At 48.5% G+C, this 13,032-nt stretch overlaps 1 protein-coding gene across 5 annotated transcripts in view; it reads left to right on the top strand.

Moving 5' to 3' along the window:
* REL (REL proto-oncogene, NF-kB subunit) overlaps positions 1-13,032 on the top strand; it is a 46,367-nt gene that overhangs the window by 23,264 nt on the left and 10,071 nt on the right. For 4 of the 5 annotated variants that reach the window (XR_009727160.1, XM_061364863.1, XM_061364862.1 and 1 more), the window contains one exon: positions 3,075-3,166. The exons of the other annotated variant lie outside the window; for it this stretch is intronic. Coding sequence is in view for 3 of the 4 variants with exons in the window: in XM_061364863.1 (XP_061220847.1) it covers positions 3,075-3,166 (92 nt within the window). In the remaining variant the exon portion in view is untranslated. The remainder of the gene's footprint in view (positions 1-3,074; positions 3,167-13,032) is intronic. 5 annotated transcript variants of the gene reach the window in all.

Genomic DNA, 13,032 nt, shown 5'->3' with positions numbered 1-13,032 from the left:
TTCCAGTTACTTTTCCCTTACTGGTACACCTCTCTAGAAAGGTAGGGCTGTCCCTTCAGGCACCACCTTGATTGTTGCAACCTCATCCTCATCGGCTTCCCCGCAAATAGAGCTTCCCTTAACCTTGTCTAAAAGGCAGTTGTGAATATCTCAAGCTGTCAATGGACCTTGCGCCTTCCTCTGGCCATCCATTCACCAGCTTCTCCTTTCTCTTCTCTCAAATCAAGCTTCCTCACCCAAAGTCAAAGGATGTCTGTGTCCTGGCCCATCCCATTTCCTGCTCTCAGCTCTGGGCCTTCTAATCTGAAGCAGAAAAGCCTGATTGCTCAACGCCTTGTCTGGTTACGTTACGTTCACCGGATACAGGAAGACACTGATTGTTTTTCCTCTTGACGTTCTGTTGCACAAGGCCGAGTGTGGAAGGATGAGGCAAGCCTGTAGAGAAGCTCCAATGCCAAAATGTGCAGGGATGCTCTGCAAAGACTTTACCTGCAAATACTGGTTTCATTTCGTGGTACATCAGATCGTGTTCTTTGACATAATGCTGTGGCTCATCAGTTAAGACCCTTGTGATTGTTTGCTGTATCCATGAATCCTTCTCAATATCCTTAGGTTATAAACCTCTTGGTTTCCTACAAAACAGTGAGTGGTCTACATTCCCCTTATTGATAATGTGAAGCTGTAAGCTTCCACTGAGCTTGACATTGATGGGAGGAGGCTCGAAACATTCTCTTTGAAATGTTTCCAGCATCGGTACACTCATTTTTAACAAATCATTGGTTGCTTTGAGATGAAAGACCAGTGTGATCCGTAATTGGATCTGGATGTTTAAAGTCATTTTCCTTTTTGTGGCTGGTGACTCAGTCTTCACATTCTTCTCTTCGAGTCCACGTTGGAGAAAAGCTTCATACAATACTAGTGAGCAGGAGGTGTCGTCTCTTGGTAGTGATTCTGGCTGTTTGCTCTTGCTGAGCATCCCAAGTGGAGCAAGACTCCAATTTATTACTTGTTTTTTGAGGTTTTTTTCCTGCAGAAGAGGAATTATTAATCCCAGATTTGGGGCTGCTCTGAGTAACGACTCTGCTTCCTGCTTGCTCAAAGTTCCCCCTGTAGTTCTGGTTGAACAAAGTGTTTTGTTCTGCATGTGGCGTGATGATCTTTGTACTGCTGCCCAAACTCAACCAGAGCCCTCCCTGGCCAAAACATCAAGCCAAAATCATGGCTGTTGGAGCATGTGTGACTTCCTGTATACTCACATTCTTCCTTCCTAGGTTGCTGTCCCTCTGCATGGATGATATCATAGGTTTATCTTAAGTGTTTGTCATGTTTCTTCTCTCTTCCTACTTCTCCCTCTCTTCTCGTTATCTCGCTTGCTTCCTGTCAGCCAGGGCTATGTGAAACCCCGCAGCCGTGCTGAGCTTCTTGACAGTTCCTCCTCTGATCCAGCCCTCTGTACTGATGGCTCAATAGACGCTTTCGCTGTGACAGCACGTGGTGGAGGAATCATTTATAACCTGAGAATGCTGGGGCCTGGCTGTTGCTCAGGAGAGGCTTGGTTCAGTGGTTAAATGATGCAGGGTGATGGCTCTTAGGTCTGTTTTAGCTGGGTAGGGCTTTTGTTCAGGGTCAGTTCGTGCATGTGCTTGCTTGATATCTGTAATTTATGGTGGATGGCTGGCACTGGGGATGTGATAGGGAGCTAAGCCTGTTCGTAGCCTTGATGTGTGCTTCAGACTGAATCTACGGAATACAGTGGGTATTCTGGGGGAGAAAAGGTAATAGGTGCTGTCACCAAGGATGAGAAAAAGTAAAATGTGCTGTGACCAAGCCCTAAAATATTACTGTCCACAAGGGGAGACAGAAATAGGATTGTTCCTCAAGGTACAGTACAGATCTTGCATGTCAGTAGCCACAATATAAAACCAAAGTGCTATGAGATGCTCCTGCGTTTTATTCTCCTCCGGGTTATCCTGTTGGGTTTCAAAGGGAAGCTTACACATTCCACTAGTGAATGAAGGATCTGGAAGTGGAGCCTGAATGCAGAGGATTTGGGAACCTCTGGACAGAGTGGACTTGGCACAGGGAAGGGAGTTTAAGGGAACTAAACTTAAAATCATGCTAGGATAGTCTTGTTCAGAGCAGAGAAGTGTAAAACTGTTCTTGAGAATGTTGGCAGGGGCAAGCGGTATGTTTAGATGCATAAAGAAGTATCTTTAGGTGCATTAAGGAGTGCCTTTAGGTGCATTAAAGTGTTTTTTCAGGCATTTAGGCTTAGCAAAGAGCTGTTGTGGAGTTTCAAAGGAACGGAAATAGCTGGTGCTTGGGTAAGGCTGCCTGCCGGCGCGCCCGTCCTCTGCGCTCACTGTAACCCCATGCAACACAGCCATCTCTTTTCATTTTTTCTTACTTCCTGCTTTACATCCACTCGGCTTTGATGATGTCATGGTTTTTCCATGTGGGAACAAGAGCTCGCCTGGGACTCCCCCCACCTCCTGCATCGGGGTGACCTGCGCTCATATGCAAATCAGGAAGAGCTGCAGCTCCTCAGAACTTTTCCATAACTGTGCCAGGTTTAGAGACCTGTTTTGACTTGTTTCAAAAAAACCCCTTTAAAACAGCCTTTGAAATTTACATTCCCTGGTACAAAAGCAGGAGAGAGAAAATCCTGAACTAATGCAAATCAGTGCGTTTATTGATAACAAAAGTAATTGCCGCTATAAATTACACGAGATCCCGTATTTAACTGTGTAATCTCTGTAGGTGTACTGCAGAGTATCACTTTTGATACAGTAATGTACAGTCTTAAGAATATATATTTAGGTATTTTTATATAGATTTAATAAAGAATATATATCTAGAATTATAATGTAGTATTTTTCACTGCTATTCCCGCATCATCCAGCTCTTACACCCTTCTCTCAATTAAGCTTTTTCCCCACTTCTCACACCATGAGACCGCACAGTGGTAATCTTCATTGTGGAATAGTTTGATGTTGCAAATAACTCTTGTATTAACGATCATTAACTCTGTGAAGGTTTCATTAGTTGCTGAAACGCTGCCGCATGTGCTTCAGTTTTCAGAATCTGGGCATTCAGTGTGTGAAGAAGAAAGACCTGAAGGAATCAATCTCTCTACGGATCTCCAAGAAGATCAACCCTTTCAATGGTGAGTGGACATCAGCTGGGTCACTGTGAGGCTGGTGGGGCTCTGCTTGTCCTGCCCTTGCTTTTGTGGTGCAGCTTTTATCTTTTCCAGAACGGGGAGAAAATGGTCTGCCCTTCCTGTGTCCTTCCCACGCTTCCCGCATTGTCATAACGTGGTGAATCTCTTTGGATAGTTGCTCTTCTCTTTATCCCCAGCAGCAATGTGAGTTGCTGCTTGGACAGCAGCAATGGGATAGCAGCAGAAACCTTCCCTGGAAACTTCCACACGTGTCTCGGGAATCAGATCTCCCCAGTTTGGGCAGCTCTGAGATTGAAAGACTGAATTAGCATCGCTTGTGCAACAGCTTAAACCAGTCCCATCTCTTCTGTTGTTTGAACACTGGTGTTTGTGAGCCCTCAGCCAGGCACTTCAGGAGCTCATAGACTCCTCGAAGCTGCTCCTCACTTGATTTTAGAGCACAGGAGCTGGTAGAAGCACTCAGGAGCTCCATGGTAGTATTGGTCTTGAGCAAGTCTGAGGCAGATTGTGCTGCTACAGAGCCACACCGGTAAGGCTCTACCCACTGTAGCTGTACATGATGGCTGATCTGTGGGCTGCTCTCAACGAGTCACCCTGCTCTTCCCTCCATCCCTGCTCACACACTCCTACTACTTTCCTCACACCTTGCACTGTGAGGCTACATGGACTCAGCAACTTGCTCCAGTGGAAACCAGCTCACAAAGAGTGGTTTCCCCTCAGATCAACTTGTTGAACCAATTCATCCCACAGCCTTAGAATTGCAAAGTTCAATGCAGAGGTGGGGTGGGGAGCACACAGGCTCAACTGGGAGGAATTGGATGTCAAGCATAAATACCCCCAAACTATTAGCTAAGGCAGTTGGGTATTTGCTTAAGCGTGCAGGAACTTGAAGATCTTCCAAATGCTTTTTAATACTCACAGATGTCTTGCTGAATGCAGGTAAGACCCTTCTTAGAGAGTTGGGAGCTGGATTTCTGGCTTGCTTCAGAACACATAGAATCATAGAATAGTTAGGGTTGGAAAGGACCTTAAGATCATCAAGTTGTCCCTGAATTGGGTTGAAAAGAAGCCTGGTGAAGTTATTACAGAGTGAGAAATGTTGTGGGTGTTTTCTTCATTGTAGAACAGCCTTTTGGAGTCAGGCTGATGGTGCTGATGGTTCGTCCATACAATAATCCTTGGTTTGATATTGTGTGCACAAAACAGCATCTGTAAAAACCCATTGTTACATGGGTTCAGTCATCGGCAGAACTAAAACAGTTGGAGGGTTTGAATTGTGTTAACCTTGAGTCAGCGCTACCTTGATTTCAGACAGAAAAGGGGAATTCTTCTCTTCAGCCCTCCTGGCTTTCTTTTTCTCCATAAGTAAAACATGCACTGACATTTTCTCTTGATGTTGTGCAGCAAACAAACCTTTTGTGTGCTTGTATTTCACCAAAGACACTTTAGCCGCCCCATAGCTCACTCTGTTCCTAGCACTGCTGAGTGTGATAGTGAGGAAACACTTCACTACAGCCTTCTGAGAGGAGATTTTCACAGTGTTGGCACATAACTCCCAATGCACTGATCATTATGGGGCTGCTACAGGCACCAGGGCAGAGCCGGGGCTGCTTCCCACCAGCCCAGCAGTGGAGGAGACCACAGCCCTGCCCTGGCAGCAGGGAGAGCCTCGCATGGGTGACACACAGGGCAGCTCCCTGCTCTTGGCAGGGGTTGTGCTGGGAAGGGGCCGCTGGCAATCCCCAGCCTATGGAATTGCCTTTCGGCATTGCTAACGTGTCAGCACAAAGCAGAGCTGCTTGGGAATAGCCTCCAGGGCAGTCCCACACAAAGCAGAGCCCAGAAAGGCCAAGGACCGAGGTCTAATAAAACAGGATTGGTGACAGGAGCATAGGTGTACTTAATTGATCAGAGCAGGGTTTCATTAGCAGCAGTCACTGTGATGTTCACTGCTTGATAAGATTGAAAGCTTTACGTACGGCTTTAATTTGTTTTTTAAGGTCAGGAGAATATCATTGCGTTCTCCAGGCTGTGTTGTGTCCATCCTGCATTGTGCTTTATTCGTGTGTCTTCAGAAAGGCATCTGGAGATACATGTCAGAGTTAGGTGCATCCTCGAAGCAGGTCGCAAGTTGGTGTTACTCATTTCTTGCATAAGCATCATAAAAGGAATTTCATGGAGCTCAAAAGCAGCCTTCGGGGTGTTTTTGTGTTGGTTGTCTTTGCTTTTTCTTTCCCACCTTCTAGAATAAGCAGTCCCTGTCCTGAGCCTTCTTTCAGGGCAGAGGTTCAGTGCTGACCCTATTAACAGATGCAGAATGCCTCCAGCCTGCCAGCGTGGGTATTACTTGTCAGTGAGGGATGAAGGAAGAGCAAGGTGTGGGTCCACAAAGTTGTGTTCCTTGTGAAAGGGGCTCTCATCTTCCAGGGAAGCCCAGGTGCCAAAGACAAGTGGGGTGCAAAGGGAGAGTGAGCCTTAACACAAAAGGGTGGTGTCATCCTTTCGAGTATACAGTATGGACATGCACTGAATAAGGGTCGTCATCAGCAACAGTAGGAAGTTGCTTGGTCAGGATGTGTGGGCTTTAAGATCATGTTCTCCAGCCGTCTTGCCTATGCTATTGACACAGCTGATACCTACTTGTGAACCCCTGGGCGATCAGGAGTTGGTGTTTGCAAACTGTGCTGTGTCCCTTGCTGGAGCTGTCTGATCAGAGTCGTGCTGCAGCCATACCTGTAAGGCTGTTCCACAGTGAATTCTCCATAAGAGTTGGTAGCTCTTGTCCCTTAAGTCCAGTGTAGGCTTTACAGAGTGTGTGAATTCAGTAGGACGCAGGTGGGATGATGTGGACTCAGGTTGACCCTCTGGGGTTAGCCGTGTTTAAGAGAGAGAGCTGCTGTTCCACACCATCGCTGGGCGGGGTTGTGATCTGTTGTGTTCACAAAGTACATCCATATGTATCCATCTATCTACCATCCATATATACATCCATATATTTTTGTCCTTTCATAAGCTGACCAGTTCTAGAACTCTTGCTTGCCTCTCATTCCTGAGCACGCCATGGAGATGGTGCACAGTAACTAGGACTCCTTGTCATGATGATGATGATATAAATAGCATCGAAGGAGCAGAGTTACTCCTCCAGTGGAGCTGGTCCACGTCTGCTTTCTACGGTGTTTGTTTTCTTTTGAGTAGCTGTTGAGTTGTGCCCTATCCCCGTCTCCCCGTGCACTGTCTGATGTACAGCCAACTCCAATTAGAAGAGCCAGTTCTCAGTTAAGAGCTTTTGTGGGTGGGTGTGACTTGACAGAGAGACAACAATTGACTTAATAACAACCCGAGTTAATTATCAATGAGGAAAAGCCCTGAGAGTGTCCTTTAAATTTTGGGGGCAAACTGTATTTAGCAATGATTGAGGACCAACCTTTTCCTAGGGAAACGGGCTCCCAAGAGTTGGAGAAACTGCCATATTTCAGGTGTTGGATCAGGAGGGGGTAAATAACCCTGCCCATGGCAAGGGCTTGGAACTGGATGAGCTCTAAGGCCCCTTCCAACCCAACCCATTGTAGGAGGTCGGCTTTCCCTGGAGCTCGGTGCCCGTTCCCGTGCCTGCGCCGCTGCTGACGAGCACCGCGCGCTGTTTCCAGCTGCCTCCGCAGCCCTTCCTTCCCCGCTTCCCCTTTCCGCCCGCCGGCAGCTGACCCGCGGGGGCTTTGTGCTCGTCACCGTCTCCACAACACCCCCGGCACCGCCTCCGCCGGGCTCAGCCCCACGCTCGCTTCCTGCGCTCACCGCAGCAGCAGCAGCAGCAGCAGCAGCTTCCCTTGCTCCTAAAGCAGCCCCTGTGCTCTGACAGCAGTCGCCCGCATTGGGGACGTTCACCGGGGCCACTTGTTCTGCAGGGAATGGCTCAGATCATGGAACCAGCTGGGTTGGGACAGACCTTCAAGATCATCCAGTCCAACCATCCCCCAGCACTGCCAAGGTCACCAGTAACCCATGGCACTGAGGCCTCATCTACACCAGGGACGGAGACTGCAGCCCTGCCCTGGGCAGCCTGTTCCAATGCCTGAGCACCCTCTGGGGCAGGAATTGTTCCTCAGCTCCATCTAAACCTGCCCTGGTGCAGCTTGAGGCCGTTTCCTCTTGTCCCATCCCTTGTTCCTTGGGAGCAGAGCCCAGCCCCTCCTGGCTCCATCCTCCTGTCAGGCAGTTGTAGGGATGTTATGAGAAACCTTAAACTTCCGTCCTTAAATTAAACCAATTTGTAACCTCCCACCTAAATTCCCAAGGTGAAAATCTTGGGAAGAGTGAGTTGCTTTTGAAGAGGCACGGAACAAATCCGCTCGGAAAGCTGAATGTCCTGATCCTAATGCAACGTTAGCTTCTACCTTTGGAAGAGCCCTTTGTTATCTCGTTCCTTGTGCAAATGCTTCCTGCTGTTTGTGCTGAAAGGTGTGCAGTAAGTTAAGAATGAGAATTACCAAGTGAGACACAAAAACCCCTGACATGTGGTGTTTTTACTATGAACAGGATCTACTGAGCGATGTGGTACAGATCTCTGGAGGCTGATGTACATACTTGCTTAAATCTGTCCCAGTTTTACCTTTTTCAGGTTGAATTTCAAACAGGAAAAGAGCCCAGGTTCACAAAAACATTGTCTAGACAGAGCCAGGACTGAGGTTTGCAAGTGGTCATTTGTATTCCCAGTTCGTGGCCTTTACATGAGGCCAGGCCCTCCACGTTCCATGTGTTTCTTCTGTAAGACAAGGGAACGTGTCCACAGCAGTTCAGGTTTTCGTTGACTGTAGGTTAACATCTGGATTTCACTCATCTGCACCAATAACAAGGCTCTTGCTTTATTTAAACCACTGAGCACTGCTGACACACGTTGTGTTTATGGGTACGGGCAAAGGTTTCTCTTTCCTGCAGAATTAATTGAGACTTATCTCTTCATGCATCACAGAGGCATAAACCCGGCATGGGTGTATCAGGAGGAGGAACAGAGCGCTGCCGTGGCCCTTCCCTCCCCTTGTTCCCAGCTTCTGCCTCTCAGCAAGTGCTGGTAGATGGGGTTTGTGCCTCTGTTTGTGTGGCTGAGCAGCTGGATGCGGCCGGTTGCTAAAGCCCAGGTTCAAAGAGGGCACCATATTCTGCTTCTGATAGCGATGGACAAGCAGCACTCCAGGACATCTGCTCTTCCCTTTCTACTTCCATGATGGTAGTTCACTTAGAAGCAGCACGTGAAGGTGAGGTCCTTTTCTGCTGTATGGAGTTCATCTGCAGGGGACACCAGTTAAATACTTGGGCTCCAGTGTGGATGGACGTAGGCTGGGGGGAGTAAACTGCACCCAAAATGTACCCCCCAGCACCAAGAGGGACCTGACTGGTTGAACCTGGCACAGATCAGCACCACCAGTGCAAGAGGTTCTCAGTCCTTCCTTCCACTGCCTCTTGTCTGCTTCCACTGCTGTCTTTGCGCCAAGACTGGCGATCATGGGAACCGACCGCCCGAAAACAAGAGGTTTTTCCTCTTTTCTGCTGGCAAGTTAGTTCAGAGCCAGGCCAGCTCCTCGGTCGGGTTCACCACAGGATTGCTGTGCCCAGCGTGAGAGTAGTGCTGGAAATGGAAGGTTGGGCAGAGCTGGTCTTTTATGCAAAACCGCTGGTATAGACTGAGTTCAACTGAGCTCCATCTGTTGGAGTGGGTCCATGGGAGACCGTGAGCATGCTGCGGGGGCTGGAGCAGCTCTGCTCTGGAGCCAGGCTGAGAGAGCTGGGCTGGGGCAGCCTGGAGAAGAGAAGGCTCCTGAAGGGGAGACCTTAGAGCAGCTCCAGTGCCTAAAGGGGCTGCAGGAAACCTGGAGAGGGGCTTGGGACAAGGGCCTGTAGGGACAGGCCAAGGGGAATGGCTTGAACCTGCCCAAGGGGAGACTGAGATTAGACCTTAAGAAGTTCTTCACTATGAGAGTGGTGGGACAATGGCACAGGGTGCCCAGAGAAGCTGTGGCTGCCCCATCCCTGGCAGTGTTCAAGGCCAGGTTGGACACAGGGGCTTGGAGCAAGCTGCTCTAGTGGAAGGTGTCCCTGCCTGTGGCAGGGGTTGGGACTGGATGCGGTCCCTTCCACCCTAAACCATTCTGTGATCAGTTGGTATCAGGGCTGAGGGGGTATCTTTGTGCTCCAGGAGCAAAATGCTTGGGGCAAACCATGTCTGTGTCATCACTCAGGTGAAACCCAGCTCCCAGCGTACCCCTCAATTAAAAACCATCGTGTGCGTAAGAGCAGAGACAGAGCACAGCTCACGGTGGTTATTAATGGTCTGTGTTCCTCCGAGGTTTCCTTGGTGAAGCAGTGTTGTTGTCTGTGGGAGGTCATTCTCTTTGCTGGAGACGTGCCACGGCTCGTGTGTCCCCTCGCTGGGAAGGGAAGGTCACAAGATGTCCCTGTGCAGGGCAGATGGAGTTCACAGCCGAGCCCTCTGCATGTGTGTGTGTGTGTGTGTGTGTGTCACAGCCCATCGCTTGCACTGGAAGTTTCCATGCAGGTTAAGTTTAGATGCTGCAGTGCCTCCAGCACCACCCACCGCAGAGGTCTCTGACCTCATTCTGCAGAAGCTGGGTGGGGGGTGAGGGATCTGCTGTTTAATCAGGTATGGTGTTATCAGTCAAAAAACCCCAAATACTTTACCACCTCTCTTTGGCGTTCACCGTAAACTTTCGCTTTCCCTGTAGCACCACCTCATGAGCAAACACTTAATCCCCTGGTAGCATCCCCAGATGAATGGTATCTCGTTGGCCTTTCTGGATGGTGAAGATCATCGTGGGGCATCTCTGGACCTTAGTGGCTGAAATCTCTGCGATGGGGACAACCCGAACCCGAAGCCGGTGTGAGCCGCTCGCGTTGGAAGCAGTTCAGGATTGTACATGGTCGGGTGGTTTCTTTTCCTCCTTGCACAGGGACCGTGTCAGTCTCTTCCCATGTTAGCAGATAATGGATTAGAGAATTACTCCAATGGATTAGGGAATGATTTCAAAGGTAATCATTTCTTTAAGGTGGGGAATCAGTGTTTCTTTCAGCAGTTGTACACAGATTGATAAAGACAGGATTTACTAGCTGTTGTATCCCCTTTGAGGTGCAGACCAGCTAATACTGCCCGAGTTTGTAACGCCAGCTATTGCTTTTGAAATCCTGTTCCCAGAATCCCGGTGAGTGGGGCCGGTTTTCTGTTCCCATTGTGTTGGTGGTGTTTTTGTGGCTGTTCTTTGGCCTCATGCCCCATATTTACATTAGGATTTAAATTCTTTGAAAGTATCACTTTAATTTCTCTGTGTCTGAGTTGCTGGGTGTTACTTTTGAAAGCTCTCCATCCCCTTGTAAGAGGTGTGCTTGGAAACATCCCTTCATATCCTCCTGTTTGCATAGACACCTATGGAAAAGGCATTTCTGCCAGGTTGAGGCTAGTTCTTTATTAGACGGGGCCATCCCAGGAGCAGACCCAGCTTGTTGGCTGGATTCCACCTCTTTCGGTTGGATTCAGACGAAGCCAGCAAGGTGTGGTACCACACAGCGAGAAGCACTCAGAAGAGGAAGCTGAACCCTTGCCAAAGCCAGGGCACTTCTTCCTTTTGTTCATACGTTGTGTTTGAGCCCGTCTCTTACCGTATCTGCTGCTCGCTCCACGTGTGGCACGTCACTGGGTTCAGTAGAGCTGGTTGAGTGGAGCTTGCACAGGGCGATGGAGCGGTGGTGTGATGGTGACTCTCCTCCTCCAGTACGTACTGTTCCCAACCTCCTCGACAGGGTTTCTTCACTTTAATAAGTTCAGGTTAGTCAGGTTTAACCCTGTCTGCTGTGCTCCTGTGCAGAAGTTGGTGAAATAGCCCTGAATGCCATGGGCATCCTCCATCCGGCCATACTCCAGGCATTACTCAGTGTGTTTGTCTGCCCCGGTTTTGTTTGCTTTTAATAACCTGAAGGTGTAAGGCAGCAGCTGTTCAAGTGAGTGGCTGCTCTCAAACCGACTTCAGAGGGAGCAGGATTAGATGTCTGTTAAAAATAACAACGTTGTGTTTTGCTTGGATGATTGTCCCGTGTTTTGGAATTGATGAAAGCTTCGTGCGAACGCGGAATCCAGCCTGTTCTTTTAAGGCTGTCGTCACACGATGGAGTTGCAACTGTCTTGTTCTCCTTTTGTGCCCTGTTGTGTTCTTCTCATCTGGTTAAAAATAGCCCAAGAGGAATCACTCTTCACTGAACGCTTCCTCTTTCAAACTACTGGTTTTTATAGTTGAAGATCATGTGTAAGCATGCAAAGCAGGAGCGGTGGTTTTGCTGTGACAGTGTACAGTGATCCTGTGGATCACGACGTCCTGCCAGGATTCTGGCAAGAGGATTTACAAAGCAATGGCTGTGGTTAACTATGGGGTTCCTTATGGGAACCCCACAACTCTTCTAAATCAGATGGTTAAACAGTTTGATTGGGAATTGCAATAGGATAGGAAAGTGTAGGATGTGATTTGAACAGAAGCATCACTGATTTTCTCCATGTCTGGTGTATTTTTGCAGTTACAGAGTTCTCTCTAAGCTTTAGGTCTGCTGTTATTTGTGCTGCTTTAACATGAGAGACTTGGTTATGCAACCGCTTTTGATTCAGAATGCAAAAGCCAGATGCAGATTTTGTGCTTGGCTTCTGTCTGCAGGGAGCTGACCTAGACAAAGGTATTCAATCTCTGTGCTCCATTTCATTTTGAAGAGGTTTGATGTTTGACCACTGCTTGGGCATTCTGGCTGGGTCCATGTGGTTGCCAGTGGCTAATACAACATGGGAATGGAAGCCAGAGTGTCCATGGGAACCAATTGCCATGATCATCATAGACTGGTTTGGGTTGGAAGGGACCTTAAAGCTCATCCAGTTCCAACCTTCCACTATATCAGGTTGCTCCAAGCCCCTGTGTCCAGCCTGGCCTTGAACACTGCCAGGGATGGGGCTCTGATATGGATTAGACCCAGCCAAGCTGATTGGAGCAAAGCAGTGTTTAGATCCTGACCAGCCCTTCCGCAAGGCATGGTCCAGGGAGCACACTTGTCTGTCTTTACTCTCTAAGCCGGGCTGGATCAAGAGGTGGTTGTGCTGCTGAGGCTGCCAAATGTTTCTGTTCCAGACCCGTTTCCTGAGGATCCTCTTTTATTAAGCGAAAGGTGACTTGATTTCTTTTTGCAGTAGAGACCAGGAGAACCTGAGCTATTCAGAGCTGAAAATGCCAGTGGAAAGTGTTCTGGGCCCAGTGCCCTTCGTGTTGCACACTTTCAAAAGGTAAAAGGAGGAAATCCTTCAAGTGGGCACTGTGGAATCCCACTCGTGGCAGGGTGGAGACCAAGCCTGTGATAAACGCTAAAGGTCAGAGCAGGGCAATGTAATCAGTACAGTGGGATCCCCACACTTCTTATCACAGGCACGTTTAATCTCCTCTTCTTGTAAGAGGTCTCTGAAAGGGCAGGGGAGGAGCGAGCTCGAGCAGTTGTCATCTGGTGACTTGGCACACGCTCACTTAGGTAATTGCGGGGAGCATCTCGCTGTGCTTGAACTGGGAGAGACGCTTGAAATGATTTTAATTATCAGTGCTTCCACTTAAATGAAATTAAATCAGTTTCTCATCTTGCCAGCACCCAATATCAACGTCATAGTTTAATGTCAGACCTTAAGGAAAGCATCGTGTTCCAAGAGGATGCTTTTCCCAGAACGGAGCCAGGGGTACATGAAATGCTCAATATAACACACCAGGTCCAATGTCTTGAGATTAAAATTAGGTGGAAGAGTGAACAAAACTGCAGTGCTGAGCTTGGGT

Source organism: Neopsephotus bourkii, unplaced genomic scaffold (genome assembly GCF_033783945.1).
Source record: "Neopsephotus bourkii isolate Nb327-2 ecotype Australia unplaced genomic scaffold, CSIRO-AGI_Nbou_v1 NB_1250, whole genome shotgun sequence".
NCBI classification, from domain to species: domain Eukaryota; kingdom Metazoa; phylum Chordata; class Aves; order Psittaciformes; family Psittacidae; genus Neopsephotus; species Neopsephotus bourkii.
This window is presented reverse-complemented; position numbering and strand designations above follow the sequence as displayed.